The following is a 23,217-nucleotide window of genomic DNA, read 5'->3' as shown; positions in this document are numbered from 1 at the left end:
TCCATTTCTTATTTTGTCTCTTCTCTTTTATTTTCTCGTTCCTTTTCTTGTTTCCTTCTCTTCCGTGCAGGCTCCCTTTATAGCCGTGATTGGGTTCAGGTTTTGTCTTTCACCTGCTCCAAGGTGTGAATGAAGCACTTGACTGATCCGCTTGCATTTCTACATGAATGTACGATCAGCCAAACACCCCAGTCATCCTTGGAGAGGCGTGTGCACGTTCCCACTGGGTCATTGCTATGTCCCAAATGTAATGGTGCCATGAAATGCCAGAGGGTTGGGTCCTTTGTATTTCTTCATGGTGTGGCTGAAATGTACGCAAATCCACTTAAATCAAAGTCCGCAAAGTGCACTTTAATGCTGTCTGAGTTGTTTGATTTGTCATTTTAAACTGTGGAGCAGAGGGGGGAATCAAGGAAAAATCTGTATATGTCCCAAACATTATGGAGGGCACTGTAAATGATAAAATATCACTAAGCTTTGATTCTTGTTTCATGAACATGGTCATGTATTTCTTATAACATAATCATTTCTCTCACTCTAATCAATCTAGTAATAGGATATCAAGAAGCAGCTATGAAAATAGCAAACAATTATGACCGATTCACATGTATCCTAGCTAATATGAGTCTCCATATATTGTCTGATGACACTGCTTCTATAGTAACATAAGATTCTGAAGCAAAGGGAACCTTGAAGAACTGCAGAAAGTGACCACCAACAATAATTCCAGTGTTTTTGAAACTCTGGAACTCCAAGAAACCATAGACAGGAGAGCAGAGAAGAGCCGAGAAGATCCGAGACGACGGTGAATATTCAGAAAATTGAAAGTAACATCAATTCACTTCATAAGAAAAGCTTATAGTCGCCCAGACTCACAAACCATGCCAGAAAAAAAATGAAAGTTTATTTTGCCTGAAGCAGTGTTTATGACTCCAAAAATCATGAAAGGGTTGTTTGAAAATGAGCAGAAATGAAGGAGTCACTGTTCTATAAGAAACACATTGATACCTTTCTGGAGTTTTCCAAAATAGGAAGAAATTTTGCATGGACACATGGGTCAAAATAATAATAATAAAAAAAACTTTTTGGTTATATACATTATTGTGTCTGGTGGAAATCAAAATTGCATTCCAGTCCAGCCTAGTGGTGGTAGTACCATGATTTCAGTTATTATTAGCAAAATTTCTTAAATGAGAAATTTTCAATTGCTATCACACCAACATTTTCAGTCATGATCTCAAAATGTTCTTCTGCCTTGCTCTCTCCATTTCTTAATAATCCGTTTGTCATAAGAGGATTCATACTTGATGCAATCTGTTGCTCCCACTGGAAAGGACAAAAACAGCAAGTCCATCGTGGATTGTAGGAGGTCCTTTAGAAGTCCTTCTCCATTCCTGCCTTGTGCTCTTCTAGTATTTCAGTAACATCAAGTATTTTCAGAAAGTATTCAGACACCTTAAATTTCTGTAAATTTTATTGCTTTGAACATTTAATTTTAAATGGACAAATTTACCATTTTGCCCATCGATCTACACTCAATAACCTGTAATGACAAAGTGAAAACAGGTGTACAGAAAGATGTATTTGATTTATTAAAAATCAAAAACTGAAATCTCTCATTCATGCAAGTATTCAGACCCTTGATCTTGTACTTTGTAGAAGCCCCTTTGGCAGCAGTTACAGTTTCAGCTCTTCTTAGGTAAGTCTGTACAAGCTTTTCACGCCTGGGTTAGGGCGGACCTTCCTGTCAGATCCTCTCAAGCTTTGTTAGATTGGATGGTAAGTGTCAGTAAACTGCCATTTTTAGGTCTCTTCACAGATGTTCTATGGGGTTTAAGTCCAGGCTTTGGCTTGACAATTCAAGAACAGAGACTTGTCCCAAATCCACTTCAGTGCTGTCTTGGCTATATGGATCCGGACGTTGTTGTCCTGAAAGGTGAACCATCACCTCAATATGTGGTCACATGTACTCTGGAGCAGGTTTGTCTGCAAGGACCTCTCTGTCTTTGGCTTTGACAAGTCTTCCTGTATCTGCCACTGAGAAACAACCCCATTATATGATTTTGCCTTGACTGTTCTTTACTGTAGGGATGGTATTAAGCAGGTGATGAGCAGTCCCTGGCCTTTCCCAGGCATAGTGCTTGGAGTCCTGGTGAATGAGTTCAATGTTTGTCTCGTTTTCCTCATCCTGTCATAGTCCTTTGTTGTTTGGAAAACTCTAAGCCAGAGTTAGCCACTCTACCATAACCACCTGATTGCTGACGCACTGTTGGGATGGCCACCCTTCTGACAGGTTCTCTCATCTCAGCAGATGACTTTTGAAACTCTGTTAGAGTGTCCATTGGAATATTGGTTACTTCCTTGACCAAGTCCCTTGTTGTCCAGGTCTACTTAGTTTGGCCGGATGGGCAACTCTGGGAAGGGTCATGGTGGTTCCATACTTAATGCTAATGTGCTCCTGAGATTACTCCAAGTTTTAGAAATGTTTTCATCCACTTGCCCTTATCCTTTACCTTACCAGAATTTGATTGTGGAGGTCTCCAGATTGTCCCTTGGACTTCATGGCTTAGTTTATGTCCTGACATGCATTGTGAATTGCTGGACTTTATCTACACATGTGTGAGCCTTTCTAAATAACTGTGTGTCCAGTCAATACAATTTGCCACACCTGGACTCCAATCCAGTTCTGGCACATCTGAAGGAGAATTAAAGCAAAAGGGATGATGGACCTGACCAGAATTTGGAGTCCCATCGCAAAAGGTCTAAATACTTATAGAAATGAGAGGTTTCAGTTTTTGATTTTTATGAAATTTGCAAACCTTTCCGAAACCATGTCTTCACTTTGTCATTATGGGTTTTTAAGTGCAGATCGAAGAGCAGTAATAATAATAATAATAATAATAATATAGCCCTTTTGTAGGTAATCAAAGCACTTTATTTAGACCGTGAAGAACCACATTAACCACCACTAATATTCAGCATCCTGCTGGATGATGCAACGGCAGCCATTCTTGTGCCAGTATGCTTACAACACAGTAGCTGTGTGTTGGTGAAGCAAGGAAACATCCAGTTACAGACAGAGGATAATTATTGGACCAGAATGGACAGGGCCATGGTGGACAACTCAGCCAGGACATTGGAAAACACCCTACTCTTTTTTGAAAGATGCTCAGGGATCTGTTATGCCCACAGATAGTCGGGACTTTGTTTTTTATATCTCATCTAACGGAAGGTGACATTTTTACAGCACAATGTTTCCATCACTGTATTGGGGCATTGGAATCCACACACACAAGTGTGTTTCATGGCTTCATAAGATACCTTGGCTTGCTTCTACCCTTTGGAGTGTGTAGTTGCTATTGTTCAACACGAGGAAAAGAGTTGTGCCAAAGAAAGTCAAAGAATCCACTATGAAGCTGAAAAACAAGAGATATTGGTAAAATGTTAGGATGACCTAAATCAACTGACTGGATTACCCTTCGGAAGAAAGAACACACTGGTGAGCTCAGTAATCACAAAGGGACTGGTAGGCCAAGGCAGACCTCCACTGCTGAAGACAGACAAATCCTTTCAATGGTAAAGAAAAAGCTCCAAACACCTGTCCAACAGATCAGAAACAGTCATCAGGGGGCCGACGTGGACATGTCAGAGATGACTATCCTCAGAAGACTTCATGAAGGGAAACACAGAGGCCACACTGAAAGATGCAAACCACTAGTTAGACACAAAAATAGGATGGCCGGATTACAGTTTTGATTCACCATGTTGGGCTGAGTTACCAGGTTAAAAAATGGTTCTAAAATGATTTTAATGACATTGTATTTATAAGTCTTTTTCTGTTGTTTTCTTTTTTCATATGCAGGACTTTCATTAGCTTCTATCCATATTTCAGAGGAAACGTCTCACTTTTACCAGGACAGTGTGGCTGTGCAGAGAGCTGCAGATGCTGTGTTTTGGAAAATTGAAGAGGAAACTCCTGGGCAGATGTCTAGTGCCATTAAGCCAAAAGGATTCCCTAGAATTCCCAATAGCAATTTGGAGCAGGAATCCATCAGTACTAAGGTAGAGGAGCTGAAGTCAAATAGAGCTAATGAGGGAATCACTGTTGAATGTTCTTCTTCCATTAAAGAAGAGATTCCTGCTGTGGAGAGCGCAGATGAAAATAAATTAGTCATGTACACATCTAAAGAAAGCCAGCTACAGTGTGGCCAGAAAAGGCTGTCCTCAGCTCAACAAGCATGTGGATGTACAGGTGAGAATTCTGATAACAAGAATTTAGAAAAAATAATAGAAGTCAAAATGAACATTAATTAATAATAAACCTCAAATGTCTTCAACAAATTGTATGACCTTCATTAAATGTATTTCCTTTGCCATCAACAACAATCACAATCAATATGTTTAATGGAGAATAGAGCTGTTGCTCTTCTTGTTGTGGTTCATTATGGTGGAGGCAGTTAAATATTGTTTACAAGGATTTTGGCACTTGTGCAGTATGATTAGTCCAAAAGACAAAATCGAGATAAAGTAATTTGAACATATCATTCAAATCTCTCTATATATAAAATCCAAAGTCTGTATGTCTGTCCGTTTTTCACGAGAGAACTACTTAACAGATTTAGATCAGGTTTTTCTCAATAACTTGCTTGAACATTCCGGTTGATTTTGCGACTTCTGTCATTGCGTGAAGTATCATAGTTTGCTTGCAGGAGCGATTTATTTGCGCTAATCCGAGACAGAGGCTGCGGGCAGAGAGGAGGGGGAAGCGTGACGTCAGGAGTGGGGAGCTGGGCAGGGCCCTCCTCACTCATGCACCAGCCTCGGAGTGTGCCTTTCCTTCCGCTTAGCTAGCGAATATGAGAACTACTTAACAGATTTAGAACGGGTTTTTTTACTATAATTTGCTTGAACATTACGGTTGATTTTGCGACTTCTCTCATCGCGTTAACATATCATAGTTCGCTTGCAGTTGAGATATATTTGTGCTAATCCAAAGGAGAGGCTGCGGGTTGAGGTGAGGGGGAAGCGTGACGTCAGGAGTAGGGAGCTGGACGGGGCCCTCCACACTCACGCACCAGCCTCCGTTTGAATCGTTCTACCTCGTTGCCACGTTTTAGAGCGTACCTTGCCTCCGCTTAGCTAGCGATACCTGCTTGTTTATTGCTTTTTAAAGTTTCTCCTGTTTCACTTCTACGCGTGTGGAGCTGCAGAGGACTGCTAGTATTGAATAAAAGGCACAAAATGAATATACCCTAGTTATAAACCAGGGCTTAAAATGAAAATCAAAGCAAACAAACTCTCAAAATTGTTGGTGAGCAAGGGGGAATTCAGCTAAATATCTCATATCTCATTAGCTCTGGGTACTAAGTGCAGTCCATTGGAGTGCACACCAACATACATCTATAATCATTTTTTTAAACAAATAAATAGTTATTTAATGATTTTTTGTGTATTGCATTTCGATTCGCGGCCACATTTTAATGGTGACGAAACTGAATATACACTGGGAGCAGACGCTAAGCGAAATACAATACGTTTGCCTTGCTTTTAATTATAACACACAATCTACAGACATGAATTAAAACACAATACACTTTTGGATTGCAATTTAAATTGTCATGAAAATTGTGTGCCATAGTGAAAAGCCTTCGATGATTTGATTGATATGTTTTTAATTAGGACAAGATAAAAATGTGCTGAAACTAAATGCACCACATGCATATACATTGCATTGTGATGTATTGTTTTTTTGTTTTGTTCTTTATTTCACCTTATACAATTTCTTGTATTAGGAATTTGTTAGTTTTCGCATACCCCTTGGGGTCAGAGCGCAGGGTCAGCTCAAGGGCCCAGCAGAGTAGGATCTCTTTTTGGCAGTGATGGGGATTCGAACCAGCAACCTTCTGGATACCAGCACAGATCCATAACCTCAGAGCCACCACTCCGCCCCAACATATAGTTAACATGTTGGATTGCATTTAATTTTGGTTCGAATAAATAAATAAATAGACAGGATTAAGAATGAGTATATTAGAGGTACAACTTAGATACAACAGTTTGGTGACCAAGTGAGAGAGGCTAGATTGAGGTGGTTTGGGCACATGCAGAGGAGAGATGAGGGGTACATCAGGCAAAGAGTGTTGAAGATGGAACCACCAGGCAGTAGTAAAAAAAGGAAGGCCAAAGAGAAGGTTTGTGGATGTGGTTAGGGAGGACATGATGGCAGTTAGTGTGGCAGAAAATGATGTGAAAGACAGGGATAGATGGAGATGGGTGATCCGCTGTGGCGACCCCTAAATGGGAGCAGACAAAAGAAGGCAGAAGCTCCTTGCATCTACAAACTTTTTACTTGTACTGAAAGATCAAGGACCAAAAGCAATTCTAAAGTAATGAATGTCTATTGCAGGTAAATTCTGAACTATATTCAGTTATGAAAATGCTGTTATGTTGTTTTCTCCACACAGAAACGTGTGAAACCTCCTGCCATTTTGGAGAGGGAACGGCTCACCTTTGTTTGGATTCCTTGGAGGCAGACAGTGCAGTTGTACAAAGAGTCACAAATAATGGTGATTTGACAGGCAAAAATGAAGTTCCTGAAGTCATTTCTATACACATTAAAGAAGAAGATAATCAAGTGGACATTAATTGGGTTCCCAACAATGTTGTGGGTCAGGGATCCATCGGAACTAATAAGGAAGAATTGATCGCAGTCAAAGATGAACTGCTGGAGGTAGAAGTTTCTTCCATTACCAAGCAAGACATGCTAGCTGTAGAGTGTTCATGTGATGATGAATCCACTGAGTATAAAGTGAAGGACTCTGATCTGAAGAACGAGAAGGAAAGTCTATCTTCAGCTCAGCAGGAGTGTTTGACTGATCATAAGCAAGTACATATCGAGAGTTTAGGGACAAATTTCATGGAGAGAAGAAGAACTGAAAACCTTCAACTGGTACATTCTAGGGTGCTGCAACCAAATTACGGAGAAAAATCCAAATTACAAGATCTAAAAATCAAGGTTGTTCGTACAGGAGGTAAACCGTACCAGTGCACTGAATGCACAAAAAACTTTACTTGTTCTAGAAGTCTTAAACACCACCTGAGAATTCACACAGGAGAAAAACCGTACCAGTGCTCTGAATGTGGTCTGGCCTTTAGGTTCAGTGCCCAGTTTAAATACCACCAGAGAATTCATATCGAAACAAAAACATACCAATGTGCTGAATGTGGAAAGACATTCAGCTGGGCCGCACATCTTAAACAACACCAGAAAATTCACACGGGAGAGAAACCGTATGAATGCCGTGAATGTAGTAAATCATTCAGCTGCTCTAGAAACCTTAAACACCACCAAAGAATCCACACGGGAGAAAAACCATTCCAGTGTCCTGAATGTGGGAAGATGTTTAGTCGAGCTGAAACCCTCAAACAGCATCAGAGGATCCACACAGGAGATAAACCGTACCAGTGTACTGAATGCGGATTGACTTTTAGGTTTAGTGCACAATTTAAATATCACCAGAGAATTCATTCTGAAGCAAAAATATACCAGTGTGTCGAATGCACCAAGTGTTTCAGCTGGGCTGCACACCTCAAGCAACATCAGAAGATTCACCTCGGAGACAAACCGTACCAGTGCAATGAGTGTGGCAAAATGTTCAGTTGTTCGAGAAACCTTACACATCATCAGAGGATCCACACAGGAGAAAAACCATTCCAGTGTCCCGAATGTGGAAAGACTTTCAGTCGGGCCGAGACCCTCAAACAACATCAGAGAATTCACACAGGAGACAAGCCGTACCAGTGCCCTGAATGTGGATTAACCTTTCGGTTTAGTGGGCAGTTTAATTTCCACGTGAAAGTTCACACGGAAAAACGAACATACGAATGTCCTGAATGTGCAAAATCTTTCAGCCGAGCTGCAAACCTAAAACAGCATCAGAGAATCCACACGGGAGAAAGACCTTATCGGTGCAGCGAGTGCGGAAATGCTTTCAGTCGGGCCGGAACTCTAAAACACCACCTGAGGATTCACACTGGAGATAAACCGTACCACTGCGCCGAATGTGGGAAGACTTTTAGTCAAGCTGAAACCCTTAAGCAACACCAGAGAATCCACACGGGTGATAAGCCATACAAATGTGATGAATGTGGAAGGACTTTCAGATTTAATGGACAGTTTAAGCGCCACCTGAGAATTCACACTGGAGAAAGACCCCACAGATGTGTAGAATGTGGAAAGACCTTCAGCTGGGCTACATACCTCAAACTTCATCAGAAAATTCACACGACATCCAAAAGTAAGAACTAATCTGAAGAAAACCTAGAAGAAAGCAAATCACAAATTGAAAAGCTCAAAAACTCATCAGAGAACAGGAACTAGGATTTTAGAAAAAAGAACAGAAGATGATGATGAACATCTTTGAGTGCTCGGAAAAGGTGGCCGTGATGTAAAAGCTTCACCAGATAATCAACAAGAAAAATACTGGGGTGAAGGCTAAATGAAAATCCAAAACCAAATTCATGTTCCATCAACCTTCATATCTCTCACTTTCTGTCAAGTTCAAGGTTTATTGTCATGTGCACAGTAAGGAAACTCGTTTCCCTGTACAATGAAATTCTTTCTTTGCTGTCCACACCAAATGACAAAACCAACGTATAAAGATAAACATAAATAATAAGTAGCAGATAGATAATAATAAGTAACAGAGGCAGCATAAAGTATAAGAACAGAATCCTCTTTAATAAAATCCCTGTGTGCATCCAGGTGTCCGTGTGTGTGTGTCTTCTGGTGAAGTGCGCATGCACGGGGCATGGTGCGATGCGCGATATTACTGTCAGAGAAAGTTACAGGCGTTTTACGGAAATACAAACCAGTATTACTGTGAGAGGAAATTAAAGGTACACAATACAGCGATGCATATTACAGCCACATACAAGCCAGTATTACTGTCAGAGAAAATTAAAGACATATTACCGACGCGCACGCCTGTATTACCGCCAGAGAAAATTAAAGGTATATTACGGACGTACAAGCCAGCGGACGTACAAGATGGTATTACTGTCACAGAAAATTAAAGACACACAATACACGGCGGCAGCCCACGAAGAACGGTCAGCTCAGCAAGTAAACATCAACAAAAGAAAGGCTGAAAGAAAGAAAAATACGACCAACAAAAAGAATGAGGTCAAAGTCCCTTGCCATTTAATATAGACTGTTCCTACTAATGTTTATGCACTACTGTTCTAGCGCCCGTTATTGTAACGGGCTTAATGACTAGTAGAAGTATAAAGTGTAATGTGCAGGTAGGTGTGTGATGGACAATTCAAATACAGTTGTGTGAGGTCGATAGAATGAGGTGCACCATGCTTATAAACTCCAGTCAGTTATTTAGGAGTCTAATGGCCTTGGGAAAGAAAAGAGTTTTTAGCCTGGAAGTCCTGCATTTCATACTCCTATACCTCCTGCCTGAGGGTAGAAGTGTGAACAGTTCGTGTTGGGGGTGGGTGGGGTCCCTGAGGATTGAGGCAGTTGTAGATGCTCTGCACAGAGGGCAGTGGGGTCCTGGTGATCTTCTCAGCAGTCTTTACCACTCTCTGCAGGCATTTGCGGTCCATAGCAGTAGTGTTGCCGTACCACACGGTGATGCAGCTTGTCAAGATGCTCTCAACAATGCAGCTGTAAAAGTTGCCGAGGATTTTAGTCGACATACCAAACTTCCTCAGCCTCCTCAGAAAGTACAGCCACTGTTGAGTCCTCTTAACCAGTTGTGTGGTGTTAAGTGTCCAAGTGAGGTCCTCACTGATGTAGACACCCAGATATTTAATGCTGCTCAATCTCTCCACTTCATGCCCTTGGATGAACAGTGGCCGGTGATAATGGCTCTGAATGTCATGTCAAGTCATTTTTAACCTGCTTAGTCCAGCATAGGATTGTGGAGGAGGCAGCTAGCATAGAGCACAGGGTAGGAATAAACCCTGGACAGGGTGCCAGTCCATTGCAGAGTGAACACACACACACATACACACACCCCGGGCCAATTTAGTGTAGCCACTTCACCTAAACTGCGTGTCTTTTTTACAGTGGGCAGAAACTCAATGGGGGGTACATAAAAGCTCCACACAGAGAGGACCTGAAATGGTGATCTCCTTGCTGCAATGCAACAGCTTTACCACCTAGCCACCTCTGACTCTGAATGATTTAAACCAGGGGTAGGCAAACTCAGTTCTGGTGGGCTGCAATGGCTGCAGGTTTTTGTTCCAACCCATTTTCTTAATGAGAATTATTGCTGATTGCTGACTTACCGCTCATGTGACATTTTGATGCTTCATTTTGGTGGTCTCGCTTGTTAAAGTTCCCCACCCTCAACTGCTTATTTCAGTCTTAAACAGCTGAATTCACAGTTTCAAGGGCTCCTTATTAGCAGTAAGATGCAAATGACAAAGGAGCTAGCAGTTCTGCATCTACAGGGAGTTTCACTCGAAAGAGGCCCCGAATATTCTGTTGTAACTCCTGTTTAGATGAAGCAATCTGAACCAAAAAAAATATGCTCGATACCTTGACGTAAGTGCAATCGACTGCATTACATGCAATGCTGGAAGTGGGTTCCGTTTTCTGCCAGACACATTTCAACATGGCACTCCATGTTCGTGAAAGTATCGGTAAGTGTCTCGGTGGGGAATAGCAGCAATTTCATGTTGGATGTTTTCCTTCAAATCATCCACAGTGCAGGGCTTGTTCCGATAGACTTTTCCTTTGAGCAGACCCCAAAGGAAGAAGTCTGGTGGTGTCAGATCCGGCGACCGTGGTGGCCAAAGCTCCTTTGAAATTACCCAGTTGCCGAAGATGAACTCAGTTTCTGCCATGCTCCTTGCCAATGTGTGACACGTTGCTCCATCTTGCTGGAAGTAACCTTCCATTACTCGTGATCATCCAGTTGATTCTGACATTGCTTAAACGAATTGGTGACCCAATACTGTACACCACCATCCTGATGAGAAGTCGAGTGACTGAGTGAAGGGGTACGGGCGGTACCCAGAAGTTGCAAACAGAGGTTAAACATCGCGAACAGCAAAATGAAAAGAAATAAATGCTTGAAATATGTCACTCTGTGTGTAATGAATCTATATGAGTTTCACTTTTTGAATTGCATTACTGAAATAAATTAATGTTTCCATGATATTCTAATTTCTTGAGATGCACCTGTATTCTCACTGTAGTAGAAAAAAGTGAAAATTTTCAAACATATTAACAACAAATAAACATAACGTATTCCTGGTAAATAATTAACACTCATTACAGTGATGTCAAACCGTAAACAGACATCATGTTATATTGAGGTCAACCGTGATTTTTTTTAGCTGTGTCAGCGTTTACACGTTTACTTCCACCGTATGTATGTTTCCTTACTCACAGTAACACCCCCAATTGATTTATTATGATCAACCCGAAAAGTTTCAGTCTCTTTATTCTTTCATCAGCTCTTACAATTAGTGGTTTACATGCACACACAAAGCCTATTAAGGTAGATTGATGGGTTAAGGTGGATAACCCGGTTAAGGTAGTAGCCTGGTTTTTTAATCATGCGCTGAGTTTTCCTTTGTCAAAACGCTTCAACGCCATTAAACTGCGTCATTAAATGTCGCACGACCAAGACATATTAGTAACAAAAAAAAAAATAGTATTACACAAATGATCACAAGCTTTCCTTTTAATTTAAAATGTACAGTGAAATATTTACATTTTCTTGTGGTACAATACATTCTTGCAATAAAGAAAACTAATAACGTTTAAAGCCCGGACGTTACGTAAATGCAGTAATCGGTTCAGCGAGCAAAGCAAACGACAACTATTTTTAAGGCGATTATCCCTTATTAACCCCCCATCCGCCCAGTGAATCGACGTGACCAACTATACCTTGTGTATATGGGAAAGGGGCGGGCTTAGAGGCTGCGTCATTCATTTTTATCCAATAATCATCCGATTCGACTACTTGTCAATCATCATGTACCCAGCTAATCATCATTCATAGCGTTATGGAAGGCGGGAATAAACCTCGAAACGACCAATCGTTCTACTTTGTTAATATTCCCTACACTGAGAAAGGGCTAGCTCGCCAATACGTCATGACGTTTATTCACGCAAATCCTAAACGCAATCTGGGGTGCCCCGGTTTCATCTCGGAGCAAAGAAGAAAAAAAATAAAATGAACACAAAGAGCGAAAATCAAGGTGCGTGTAAAATTTATGCTGAACGGGGCGATTGATACTTATCCTGGACTCGAAGCGTGGATGAGAGGGAGTTCTTTATAATCGCCGAGATGTTGTTTTTTAGTGCTAATTTCTGATTTTCTTCCGGCGCAGAGTTAATGTTTCATAAGAATTGTTTTAATGTGCTTCATAAGTTAATGTATGTGGTAATCCTTACAAATATACCCCTTTAAATATATAGATTATTTCCCAAAATTCTATATGAATAAAGTTTCCTTCAATCTAATTAAAGTACGACGTGTTCTCGTCCTATTTTTCCTTTTGTAAATATTGTTTTCCTCAAGTAGAGGGATATTCCAAGCGCGGAACAACGGTGTAAAGGCAGGGATAAACCCATTATGGTTTTGGCATGACCCAGTATTAGGAGACCGACATGTAAAACACAGAAAAGCCGCACTAAACGCCGATAAAATATGCTGACAATATACAGAAAGCAGTTCAGTCAGACTTATAACCGTTTCATTTAAATAAATACCCTTTTATAGTTAATTACTTAAATTGGTGCATCCTGAATATTGATCTGTATTTATCCTGCCAAAATGATAGGGAGACAATACATTAGGCAGAAATCAAGGCTTAACAGGTCAGGCACCTTTACAAGCATCTTGATATCAAACATTTACATAAAAATGAAACATTTATTGAAGAAAAAATAACTAAAAAAGCTGTCAATACCTTGGTTGGACAAATAGGCACATCTTTTATTGGTAAATATTTTAAATAATAACTAGCTGTGCTACCCTTCTAGGACGGGTAAAACATATAAGTAATGAAACGTGGAACTCTTTAACGACTGCAGTGCACCATCAATTGGCATGTACGATTTTGTAGTGCATGTATTAATTATGTAATGCATGTATCTGTATTTATATTTACAAATGGGCATCACAAGCATTGTAGTAATAAAATAATTACTTTAAATGTTTGTGATGTCCTGCCTGTTGGAATGCCAAATGCAGTGCAGTTTATTATCGTGTTACTGCCAGAAGGGATCCTACTCTGTTGGGCCCTTGAGCAAGGCCCTTAACCTGAAAATTGCCCCAGGAGCACTCTACAATGTGCTCTGAGAACCCCCCACCCCCAAATGGTTATGTGAAGAGACTTTTTTTCCCTTGGGGGTTAACATATTAAATGAGGTCAAAATGTTTGTGATGTACCTTCTGTTGGAATGACACACACACACAGACACCTATCCTTTTATTAAAATAGTTGGAAGGAATAACCATCTTGTGAAAGCATTTTTTGCAGTTAAGTTTGAAGAAATTTTCACTTTCATTTGTCTTAAAGTTCTGCTTAAATTAAAGACATACTATTTAATGTAAATGTAATCTAAACATGGAAGGTACATATTGTGTAACGATAACAGCAGGAAGATCAGTTGCTTGATCTCTTGCTACATACTTAACGCCTGGCAGTGTCAATGCTGACCTTCCTATATGCTTTCCTAACCATAACTAGCAAAAAATATGGTTGGGACTATAATTTGAATGACCGTAAAGCCCACCTACTCCAAGCAAAATTGTGAAGATTCCTTAACTTGTTATTGAGAAGAGCTCCCCGGTGTCCTATTAATAATGGACGTTTGTATAATGACATCATTTCCTATAGCTTGTGTACTCAAAGCAGATTGCTCCCAGATTGGATTAAGATTTTTATTTCGGTTTGTCCTTTTTCATGTTGAGATATATTTTATTAATGCCAGTTGTTGGTTGATATGACAGCATGTTGATAGATCTTCATTTTGTATCCTTTTTTTGACATTATTTAGACATTTTTTCAGCACTGCTGCTAGCAGTCTAATACATTATGAGACACCGTCTCTGTCTCTCTTGCTCCTGCTGTCTTCTTTCTTGGCTGCGCTCCACACCACTGCCACCACTTTGATCTTCCACACCTCCTTCCATGTGCCACCAATGGTCTTTTCTCATCCGCACCCACTGCCTGATATTTCACACTGCTGGCTTCACCTCACACCACTCACAGGGCATCACAGACGACACCATCAGCACTCAGTTTCCCCCACCTTGTTAGCGGAGTCATTCCCGAGACTGCTGTTTTCCGCACATCCAGACCAGGGGTCTTACGCAGAGGAGCAGGTACCACAGTTTTTACTCTTGACGTGCTTGATTCTCTGTCAGAGACACACATAGAGCCTCTTTGTTTCTTCTCAGGATGACTCCATCGCTTCTGTCAGTATCTCTTTCCCAGGTTTGTGTGGCTCCACCAGAATCTTCTTGTCTTAAGTGCCACCACATACTACATCTACTGTATTCTGCATCCATCATAGAGCAGAACAAATATCGCACTTTTTAACACTAAATGTGAAACATCATCACCATTGTCTCTGATTGTTTTATAATCAAAGTAAATTTCTTGTTGTCAGCCTATCAATTAGTGACATACAGCTACTATACAATACTAGCTTACAATACTGCTTCGCCCATGTAGTAGTGAAATGGGACTAACTTTAAAAATCAATAAAAAAAGTTTTAAAAAATGTAATAATGTGTATTGAGAAGAATTTATATTGATAGCTTTCATATCTGAGGACCTCTTGATATACAATATTTTTGGTTTTGCTATCGGGAGAGAGAATGTAGCTGTGATCTCTTTGCTAAAAATCTACAAAGTTGGCAAGGTATCTCTGGCCAAGCGGAAGGTCGGTACGCTCCAGCATCAAACGTTGGCACTGTATCTGATCGTGTTCAGCTCTGATGAGAGAGCGTCCCCCACATGGGGAGAAGAGCACATGGCCATGATATCTCTGGCAATGAGCAGCTACCCTCTAAAACACACGTAGCTCTGACCTCTCTCTCAAAAACGTCAAATGTTACTCCTTAACAATCTCCAGACAATAGTGTCTGCTGAACAAACGTGTATCACTAGCTAAGCAGAGGCAAATTATGCTCCAACATGTGGCAAGAGGTTGAGCGACTCGAATGAAAGCTGGCACGTGAGTGAGGGGGACCCGCCCGGCTCCCTACTCCTGAGGTCCTGCCACCCTCTCCCCTTGGGCTACAGCCTGTGTCTTGGATTTATGCGAATATAATACTACTAGCCATGTGCGCCCAACTACGTTGCGCGTGTTAAAGTTGTCTGTGAAAAGCTCCCTGTTTAAACGCGGCTGCTAGTCGTGAACTGGGCCCTTCATCGCACAGCATTATGATTTTTTATAAGGGAAACAAAATTACAAAAGAAAACCCTTGGACATTGATTCGATAGGAACGGCCTACTCGGAATCACTGTCCAAATAGTAATTATGTGGTGGTGTAGGAGCATTTCTGCTTCTCTCCGTTCACAGTCGTTTTCACGACGCTGTCGTTTCCTCTCACGATCTCTTCTCAACCTTTCTCCAATCTCGCGGGTTGCTTTGTGGCAATCCAAAGAGTAAGGCAATATACTGTACACGGAGCAATGGTTATAAAAGGGGGACACATAGGTATCCAGGCTCTTTAAAGCATAAATTGGGATCACTTCACTGACATGTGAGCAAGCCACGGTACAACTGTGAGACGCGCAGCACTCGCCGGCTACAACGTAACAATAATAATTTCCGGAACGTGCTGTTACATTGTCATTCATTTTACTCACTGTCTTTCTTTCATTCATATGTTACGTAGGCACGTACCTTTTATCTTCGGCAATCTCATTCTCTAACCAGGCCTCAGGAGCTAACCAGCGTAACACTGTCCACCACCCCTTTCGTTATTCCGGCACATTGTTGACATCCATGAGTAACAACAACATACTAAACTGAAAGGTGATCTACGCATGTGTGGAATTTGCAGACAAACAAAGATCAAGATCCAAATGAAGATTATATATAAAGATTAGTTAATTTAAAGCACAACAATTTGTTTAGTTTGAATGTCTGTGTTTTGAGGAGTGACTGGAGTACTACAGTCTTCAGTAGTATAAGCCTGGAGGAGATTCTTAATGCAATGCCTATGTTTTAGCTGTCTCTCTACTGCCATCTAGTGCTTCTTCTAATTCATTCGCGGACAAACAAAGATCAAGATCCAAATGAAGATTATATATAGAGATAATACTTAGTGCGATGAGAGTAGTTACAAAATCAACCGGAATGGTCAAGTAAATTATAGAAAAAAACCCGATCTAAATCCGCTGAGTAGTTCTCTTGTGAAAAGCGTACAGACAGACAGACGTTGGATTATATATGTATATATATATATATATATATATATATATATATATATATATATTCACGGCATTCGAAGTCTGTGTCACAATCTGATTGTATGGGTGGTTACCTACATATATATATATTCATTGCATTTGTAGTCTGAGTCTCGACGACCTGAATTGTGTGGGTGGTTACCTACCAGGTAACGCTTGTGGTTGATCTGCCATTCGGCAAACATCCACCACGGTGCCCTCTTTCAGTTGCGAGAAGCAGATCATGGAATGTTGCATAGTTTACTGTCAAATAAAGCAAAGAGTACACAACACGTGTTTCGCCCTTATTTGGACTCATCAGGCGTACACACTCCACTGCTCTGCTTCTCGCAACTGAAAAAGGGAATCGTGGCAGATGTTTGCCGAATGGTAGACCAACTACAAGCGTTACCTGGTAGGTAACCACCCACACAATTCAGGTCGTCAAGACTCAGACTACGAATGCAATGGATGTAATTACCTACAGGCTGTCAAATAAACAAACTACATGTCGTGGCGCAGTGTAATGGGACTTCGTCTCTGATGCTGATGTCCAAGGTTCGATTCCCAGAGAGGGGAGCAGTAAAGTGCGTACGCCTGATGAGCCCAAATGAGGGCGAAACACGTGTCGCATACTCTTTGCTTTATTTGACAGAAAACTATGCTATATATATATATATATATATATATATATATCATACATACATACAGAGAGAGAGAGACAGTATGGAAAGAAACAAACACAAAAACAGATTTGGGGCACATCCGTGACCCTGTATAGAGAAAATAAAATAAATGGAAAAAACAATCTTTTTACAAATACAAAATGACATCTGGTCATACAGAACTGATTAAAAATGGCTTTACGTCCAGTCACATGGGTTCCAGGCAGGAAGTGGCAGGTCCAGGATGGCGGACAATGGGAGTGGAACGGCCGTCAATTTTGTGTTCTGCAGAGGGAGGAAGAGAGAATGCAATGGAACACAGCGCCAACCCCTGGTTCGGAGTGTAATTCCCTTCACTCGACCCTTAAGCTCCCTCCGAAGTGTACACGTGTGGCAATATATACTGTATACATACTGCGTATGATCATTTTTAAATGTTTTTAAAAGTTCATACACAGTAGCTTTTCTTTTTCACTTAGTTAAGAATCAATGACAACTTCATCTTCTGCTAAAACTTAGTTGAGTCTTATAAGAATGTTTACAAAAGAAATTCTATGTTAGTCTTAATATATGTTGGTCTAATAAATATGTATTTTCCTGCAGGACCTGCTGAAGAGAGAATGCGGCTCGTTGACTTGGGCCACGCTAAAGAGACTCTTGACATGGGCTCTTTAAAAACAGAAGAGGAAGACCCTGAGCAGATTTATGCGTTCATTAAAGAAGAAGATATTCAAGTGAACATTGTGGAGCTTTCAGATTATGATATAAAACAAGAATCCATCAGAATTAAAGAAGAAGAAGAGGAGGAGGAGGAAGAGGAAGAAGAGGGATCCGTTCACATTAAAGAAGAACTTTTGGAGATGGAGCTTTCTTCCCCAATTAAAAGGGAAATACTTACGGTGGAGTGGACAGATGAAGATGTACTTAACGAAACCCATCTGATGGGTTTACAAGATGGTCTGTCTGAGGGACAACAGGGCTGCAGGCTCAGTGGTGACCATGCAACAAAAAAGAGAGTGAGAAAGAAGGGAGGCAACTTAGGAAAGCAGGCCCAGGCTCTTGTTGCTGGTGTGCTGAAGCCAAGAGAAAACCCGTACCATTGTCCTGAATGTGGGAAAACGTTTAAGTGCTCTAAATCAGTCAAGCTGCATGAGAAAATTCACATGGGAGAAAAACCATACGATTGTCCTGAATGTGGAAACGCATTCAGGTGTTTAAAAAACTTGAAACATCACCAGAAAATCCACACTGGAGAAAAACCTTACCGTTGCACTGAATGCGGAAACACATTCAGGTCTTCCAGTAACCTTAAACAACACCAGATCATTCACACAGGAGTAAAACCACATCAGTGTACTCAGTGTGGAAAGACGTTTGCCCGAGCTGAAAGTCTGAAACAACATCAGAGGATTCACACGGGAGAAAAGCCGTACCAATGCGTGGAATGCGGAAAAAAGTTCAGCTGTTCCACAACGCATAAGCAACACCAGATAATTCACAGAGGAGAAAAGACGCACCAGTGCAACGAATGTGGAAAAACGTTAATCAATTCTAGAAACTTTAAACTTCACCAGCGAATCCACACGGGAGACAGACCATACCAGTGTCAGGAATGTGGAAAGACTTTCCGCTGGCCAGAAAACCTTAAGCAACATCGGAGAGTTCACACCGGGGAAAAACCATATCACTGTACTGAATGTGGAAAGACTTTCAGCCAGGCTATGAGCCTGAAGTGCCATCGCAGGATCCATACGGGAGAAAAACCATACCAGTGTACAGAATGTGGGAAGAATTTCAGCCAGATTCCACACCTTAAACACCACCAGACCATTCACACTAGACACAAAAAACTCAAATCCGGCTTGGAAAAGTTAAACCAAGAATGATCTGAACACAGAGGGAGAAATAATAGAAAAGAGCAAAGCTGGTAACGCAGTCCAAGACGTGTCAGTTGTGAAGCACGAGCATTCAAACTCTACTGGGGTTCTCAAGGCATATCCAAAACAACATTTAAGACCAATATTGTCATTGTATTTATTACAAAGGCTCCTTAGAATATTGAAAAGCAAGCATTGTAGGTAATGGTGTAAGTAATAGGCAGATTTGAAAAAGAATTTAAAGAAAAACCAAAGTATGCAACCAAATAATAATTTTTCTTTTCATATAACAGAACACAAAAGGAGTTCTGGGATTAAAGGATATTATTGTGCCAAATGTGAAAATATTTTACGCTGGACTGAAACCCTTACATAATCCTGTAGAATTTAAGTAACGTTTTAGTCCAGGCTCGAGTTGGGTCATTGAGGATGCATTATTTTCAACAGTAAATAACCCCCACTCCCCAAACAATTAGAAATACACAAATAGGACAATAATCCTGTTATAACACTAACGATAAAGTAAGGATGTGCTTTTATCAAAGTATAGAAAGAAGGAAGCACGATACAGCTTGTCTTTGTTCTCCACGTAAGCAAGGGATTTATGGGAGTGGGCAGTATGGTGGTACTATGGTTATTGTTTATGCCTCATAAGGTCCAGAGACTTGGGGTCAAATTGCATCCTTGTCAGTGTCTGGGTGGCTTTTTTCAGGGTATATCCCAAAGACTTACATAATCTATTGATTGGTGAATCATCCACACGAAATCATCATACATTGACCCAAAAATACGTGGCACCTAATGTGGGGTTGGTTCTGTTCCATTGATAGTGTTGATTTCAGGCAATGCTGTGGTCCATTAATGAACTAAGCAGGTTCATATTATGAATGAATGGCAAAGACTTGAATTACATCCACAGCTGGCCAACTCTCTTTTGATGATTGATACTTTATTGATCCAAAAGTGAAACTGTAGATAAGGCTGATTGCTTCAAAGACTTCTCATTATACAGGTATGAGAAAAGGTGAGTACTGAGAATGAGTTGATAGTTTGGTTTAAGCTAACTACGTATTATTTTACATTCATCACGGAGGGTAATGGAATTCCAAAGCTAAAACTTTGCCATAGAATACAGGTGCATCTCGATGAATTAGAATATCATCGAAAAGTTTATTTCAGTAATGCAATTCAAAGAGTGAAACTCGTATCTTTGTATATAACTAGTCATTTAGCCCGTTACAATAACGGGCGCTAGAACAGTAGTGCATAAACATTAGTAGGAACAGTCTATATTAAATGGCAAGGGACTTTGACCTCATTCTTTTTGTTGGTCGTATTTTTCTTTCTTTCAGCCTTTCTTTTGTTGATGTTTACTTGCTGAGCTGACCGTTCTTCGTGGGCTGCCGCCGTGTATTGTGTGTCTTTAATTTTCTGCGACAGTAATACTGTCTTGTATGGCTCTGTTCAATAAGGGCACGCACAAAAAGGCGAGCTTCAAAAGGGCGACCTCAATTGAGCGCGGCGAATAAAGGCGTTCGTAGATAATTTAGTTCAAATGGCTCTGGAATATGTGAAGAGCAACAAAGGTGCAGATCTTTATGTACGCGCGCCTTTATTCGCTGTGCCCAATTGAGGTCGCCCTTTTGAGGCTCGCCTTTTTGTGCGCGCCCTTATTGAAGCATACCGTCTTGTACGTCCGCTGGCTTGTACGTCCATAATATACCTTTAATTTTCTCTGGCGGTAATACAGGCGTGCACATCGGTAATATTCCTTTAATCTCCTCTGACAGTAATACTGGCTTGTATGTGGCTGTAATATGCATCACTGTATTGTGTACCTTTAATTTCCTCTCGCAGTAATACTGGTTTGTATTTCCGTAAAACTTTCTCTGACAGTATTATCGTGCATCGCACCGTGCCCTGCGCATGCGCACTTCACCAGAAGACACCCACACACGGACACCTGGATGCACATAGGGATTTTATATATATAGATACGCTACCGTGGCTGTTCGTTTGTTTGTCCAGGATTTTAAATCCCCTGTAGCTCGCAACTTGTTTGACTTATTGACCTGAAATTTGGTACACATATACTATGTGACGTCTACTGTCTGCTTTCAGGGTGATAATTGACCTCCAAGGTTATTCCTCTTTTTATTTTATTTTATTATAGAATCAACTCTCGGTAATGGCCAGCATGTGTACGGGTGCCGTTCTCATCCCTACCACCTTCGCCATCACTTCCCCTACCTCTTCATATCTTAAATCATTCTTGAGGCAGATTGAAGACTTAAGTGCCAGCTTAAGTGAAAAATTAAAGAAAATGTACTAAGTAATTGCAACACAAACACTGACTTAATCAGTTTTGACGCGAAAAGATGCAGACGAAAGAAGAGAACAAGTGGGCCGCTAGGGTGGAGATAAGAAGAGCTGCTCAGGAAGCAGCAAGCGCATCAACTTCTGAGCGAACGAATGCTAAATGTACGGAGAAAGAGGATGAAAACTAGGAATACTCAAGTCAAGTGTATTCACTGCACGTTATCGAGCAGTGTGCCGTTACTGTATTATATAGATTGATTACACACAGAGTGATATATTTCAACCGTTTATTTCTTTTCATTTTGCTGATCATAGTCTAATGAAAACTCAAAATTCAGTGTCTCAGCAAATTAGAAATCATTGATATTAAAAATATATTTTTTTTTTTATCGGTCTTATGTAATTTTCTAATTACATGAGTAATGATATGAGTTTCACTCTTTGAATTGCATTACTGAAATAAATGAACTTTTCAATGATATTCTAATTTATTGAGATGCACCTGTAGGTTTCTGTCCCCAGGAAAATGAAAGAAAAGAAATTCTTCTTGGAAAAAGCGACGAGGAGGCCATGTGCTATTTTTAATAGTGTAATTATTATTTGGATGTTATTGTTATTAGTATATATCTGTACTTTTCACCTCGGTCTACATAAATAAACTCTTGAAGATAGCAAATCAATTCTATAATTTTTAGGACACAGAAGACCAATGTGGTACTATATTATCAAACATATAATGAATAAATGAAATGTACCCATCATAAAAATGAAAAGTCTTAATGTTTTGTGTTTACACTCAACACTTTGATGTCAGATCTCAATCTAGCGTGATGTTGATATTTAACTTTAAGGAATATTCCATGCAAAAATTGCATTTTTTTTATATGTTACATACATTATGTACTTTGTAATGATGGCCGATTAAAAAAAAAAAAATTTATCTCGTATTTTCATGCAAATGGTGAGATAAAAAGTTTGTTATAGTAGAACTCGGTGGCTACCAATGCTGTACAATAGTACTCTATGTGAAAATGAACAAACAAGTGTCACCTTACTAACATCACATAATCCACATTTATTTTTTTGCGTATTTTTTTAATTTGATATATTTTATTAATCCCCGAAGGGAAATTATCTAGTCGCATAACCTTTGGAGGTCAGGGTCAGCCATTGTACAGCGCCCCCAGGTCAGTTATCCAGCTGTATACTCAAAACACGTAAAACACATTTATTTTTTGGTAAAATATTGGGGAACACTTTAGGTACTGACAAATTGCATCAATTACTCATGTTTTCTCTATTGTATCGTGACATTAATGACAGATTCTTTTCGTCTTAATTGCACTTATAAGCTCTCCGTAAATAGGCTATTCGTCTTTGTGCACTCTGGGCATATTAAGGGGCTTTGATGTGCTGACTTATGAATATGAAGGATTCCAAGTCCTTATATTTGACCTGACTTTGATTTAATATACTTTAATAATCCACAAGGGGGAAATTGTCTATTTGTATGACCTTTGCGGGTAAAAGTGAGAGGGATGTACATTACTGACGTATATGACGGATGTTCAAAAAGTTTCTTGCCTGGGTCCACACTCCTGACATCAGGCTTCCCCCTCCACTTGGCCTACAGCCTCTGTCTCTGATTAGCATTAATATATCGCTCCTGCAAGCGAACTATTATACTTAGCGTGATGAGAAAAGGTGCAAAATCAACCTGAATGTTCAAGCAAATTATAGAAGAAAAAAAAACATTTAAATCCGTTAAGTAGTTCTCTCGTTCACTAGCTAAGTGGATGTAAGGTACACGCCTTGAGTCTGATGTGTGAGTGAGGAGATCCCCACCCCACAGCATCTCTCTCGGATTCGCGCAAATAAATCGGTACCACAAGCGAACTATGATACTTAGCGCA

At 40.3% G+C, this 23,217-nt stretch overlaps 1 protein-coding gene across 1 annotated transcript in view; it reads left to right on the top strand.

Moving 5' to 3' along the window:
* The window catches only part of LOC114663032 (uncharacterized), a 77,597-nt gene extending 55,617 nt beyond the window's left edge, over nucleotides 1–21,980 (top strand). The window contains exons 6-9 of the mRNA XM_051934907.1: nucleotides 757–827; nucleotides 3,863–4,252; nucleotides 6,465–8,303; nucleotides 17,712–21,980. Of these exons, the coding sequence (XP_051790867.1) occupies nucleotides 757–827; nucleotides 3,863–4,252; nucleotides 6,465–8,303; nucleotides 17,712–18,994 (3,583 nt within the window). The 3' untranslated portion in view covers nucleotides 18,995–21,980. The remainder of the gene's footprint in view (nucleotides 1–756; nucleotides 828–3,862; nucleotides 4,253–6,464; nucleotides 8,304–17,711) is intronic.
* Nucleotides 21,981–23,217: the final 1,237 nt, after the last annotated feature.

This window comes from Erpetoichthys calabaricus, chromosome 12 (assembly GCF_900747795.2).
Source record: "Erpetoichthys calabaricus chromosome 12, fErpCal1.3, whole genome shotgun sequence".
Lineage (NCBI taxonomy): Eukaryota > Metazoa > Chordata > Cladistia > Polypteriformes > Polypteridae > Erpetoichthys > Erpetoichthys calabaricus.
Note: the sequence above shows the minus strand (reverse complement) of the source record. Positions and strands in the feature narration are given on the sequence as shown.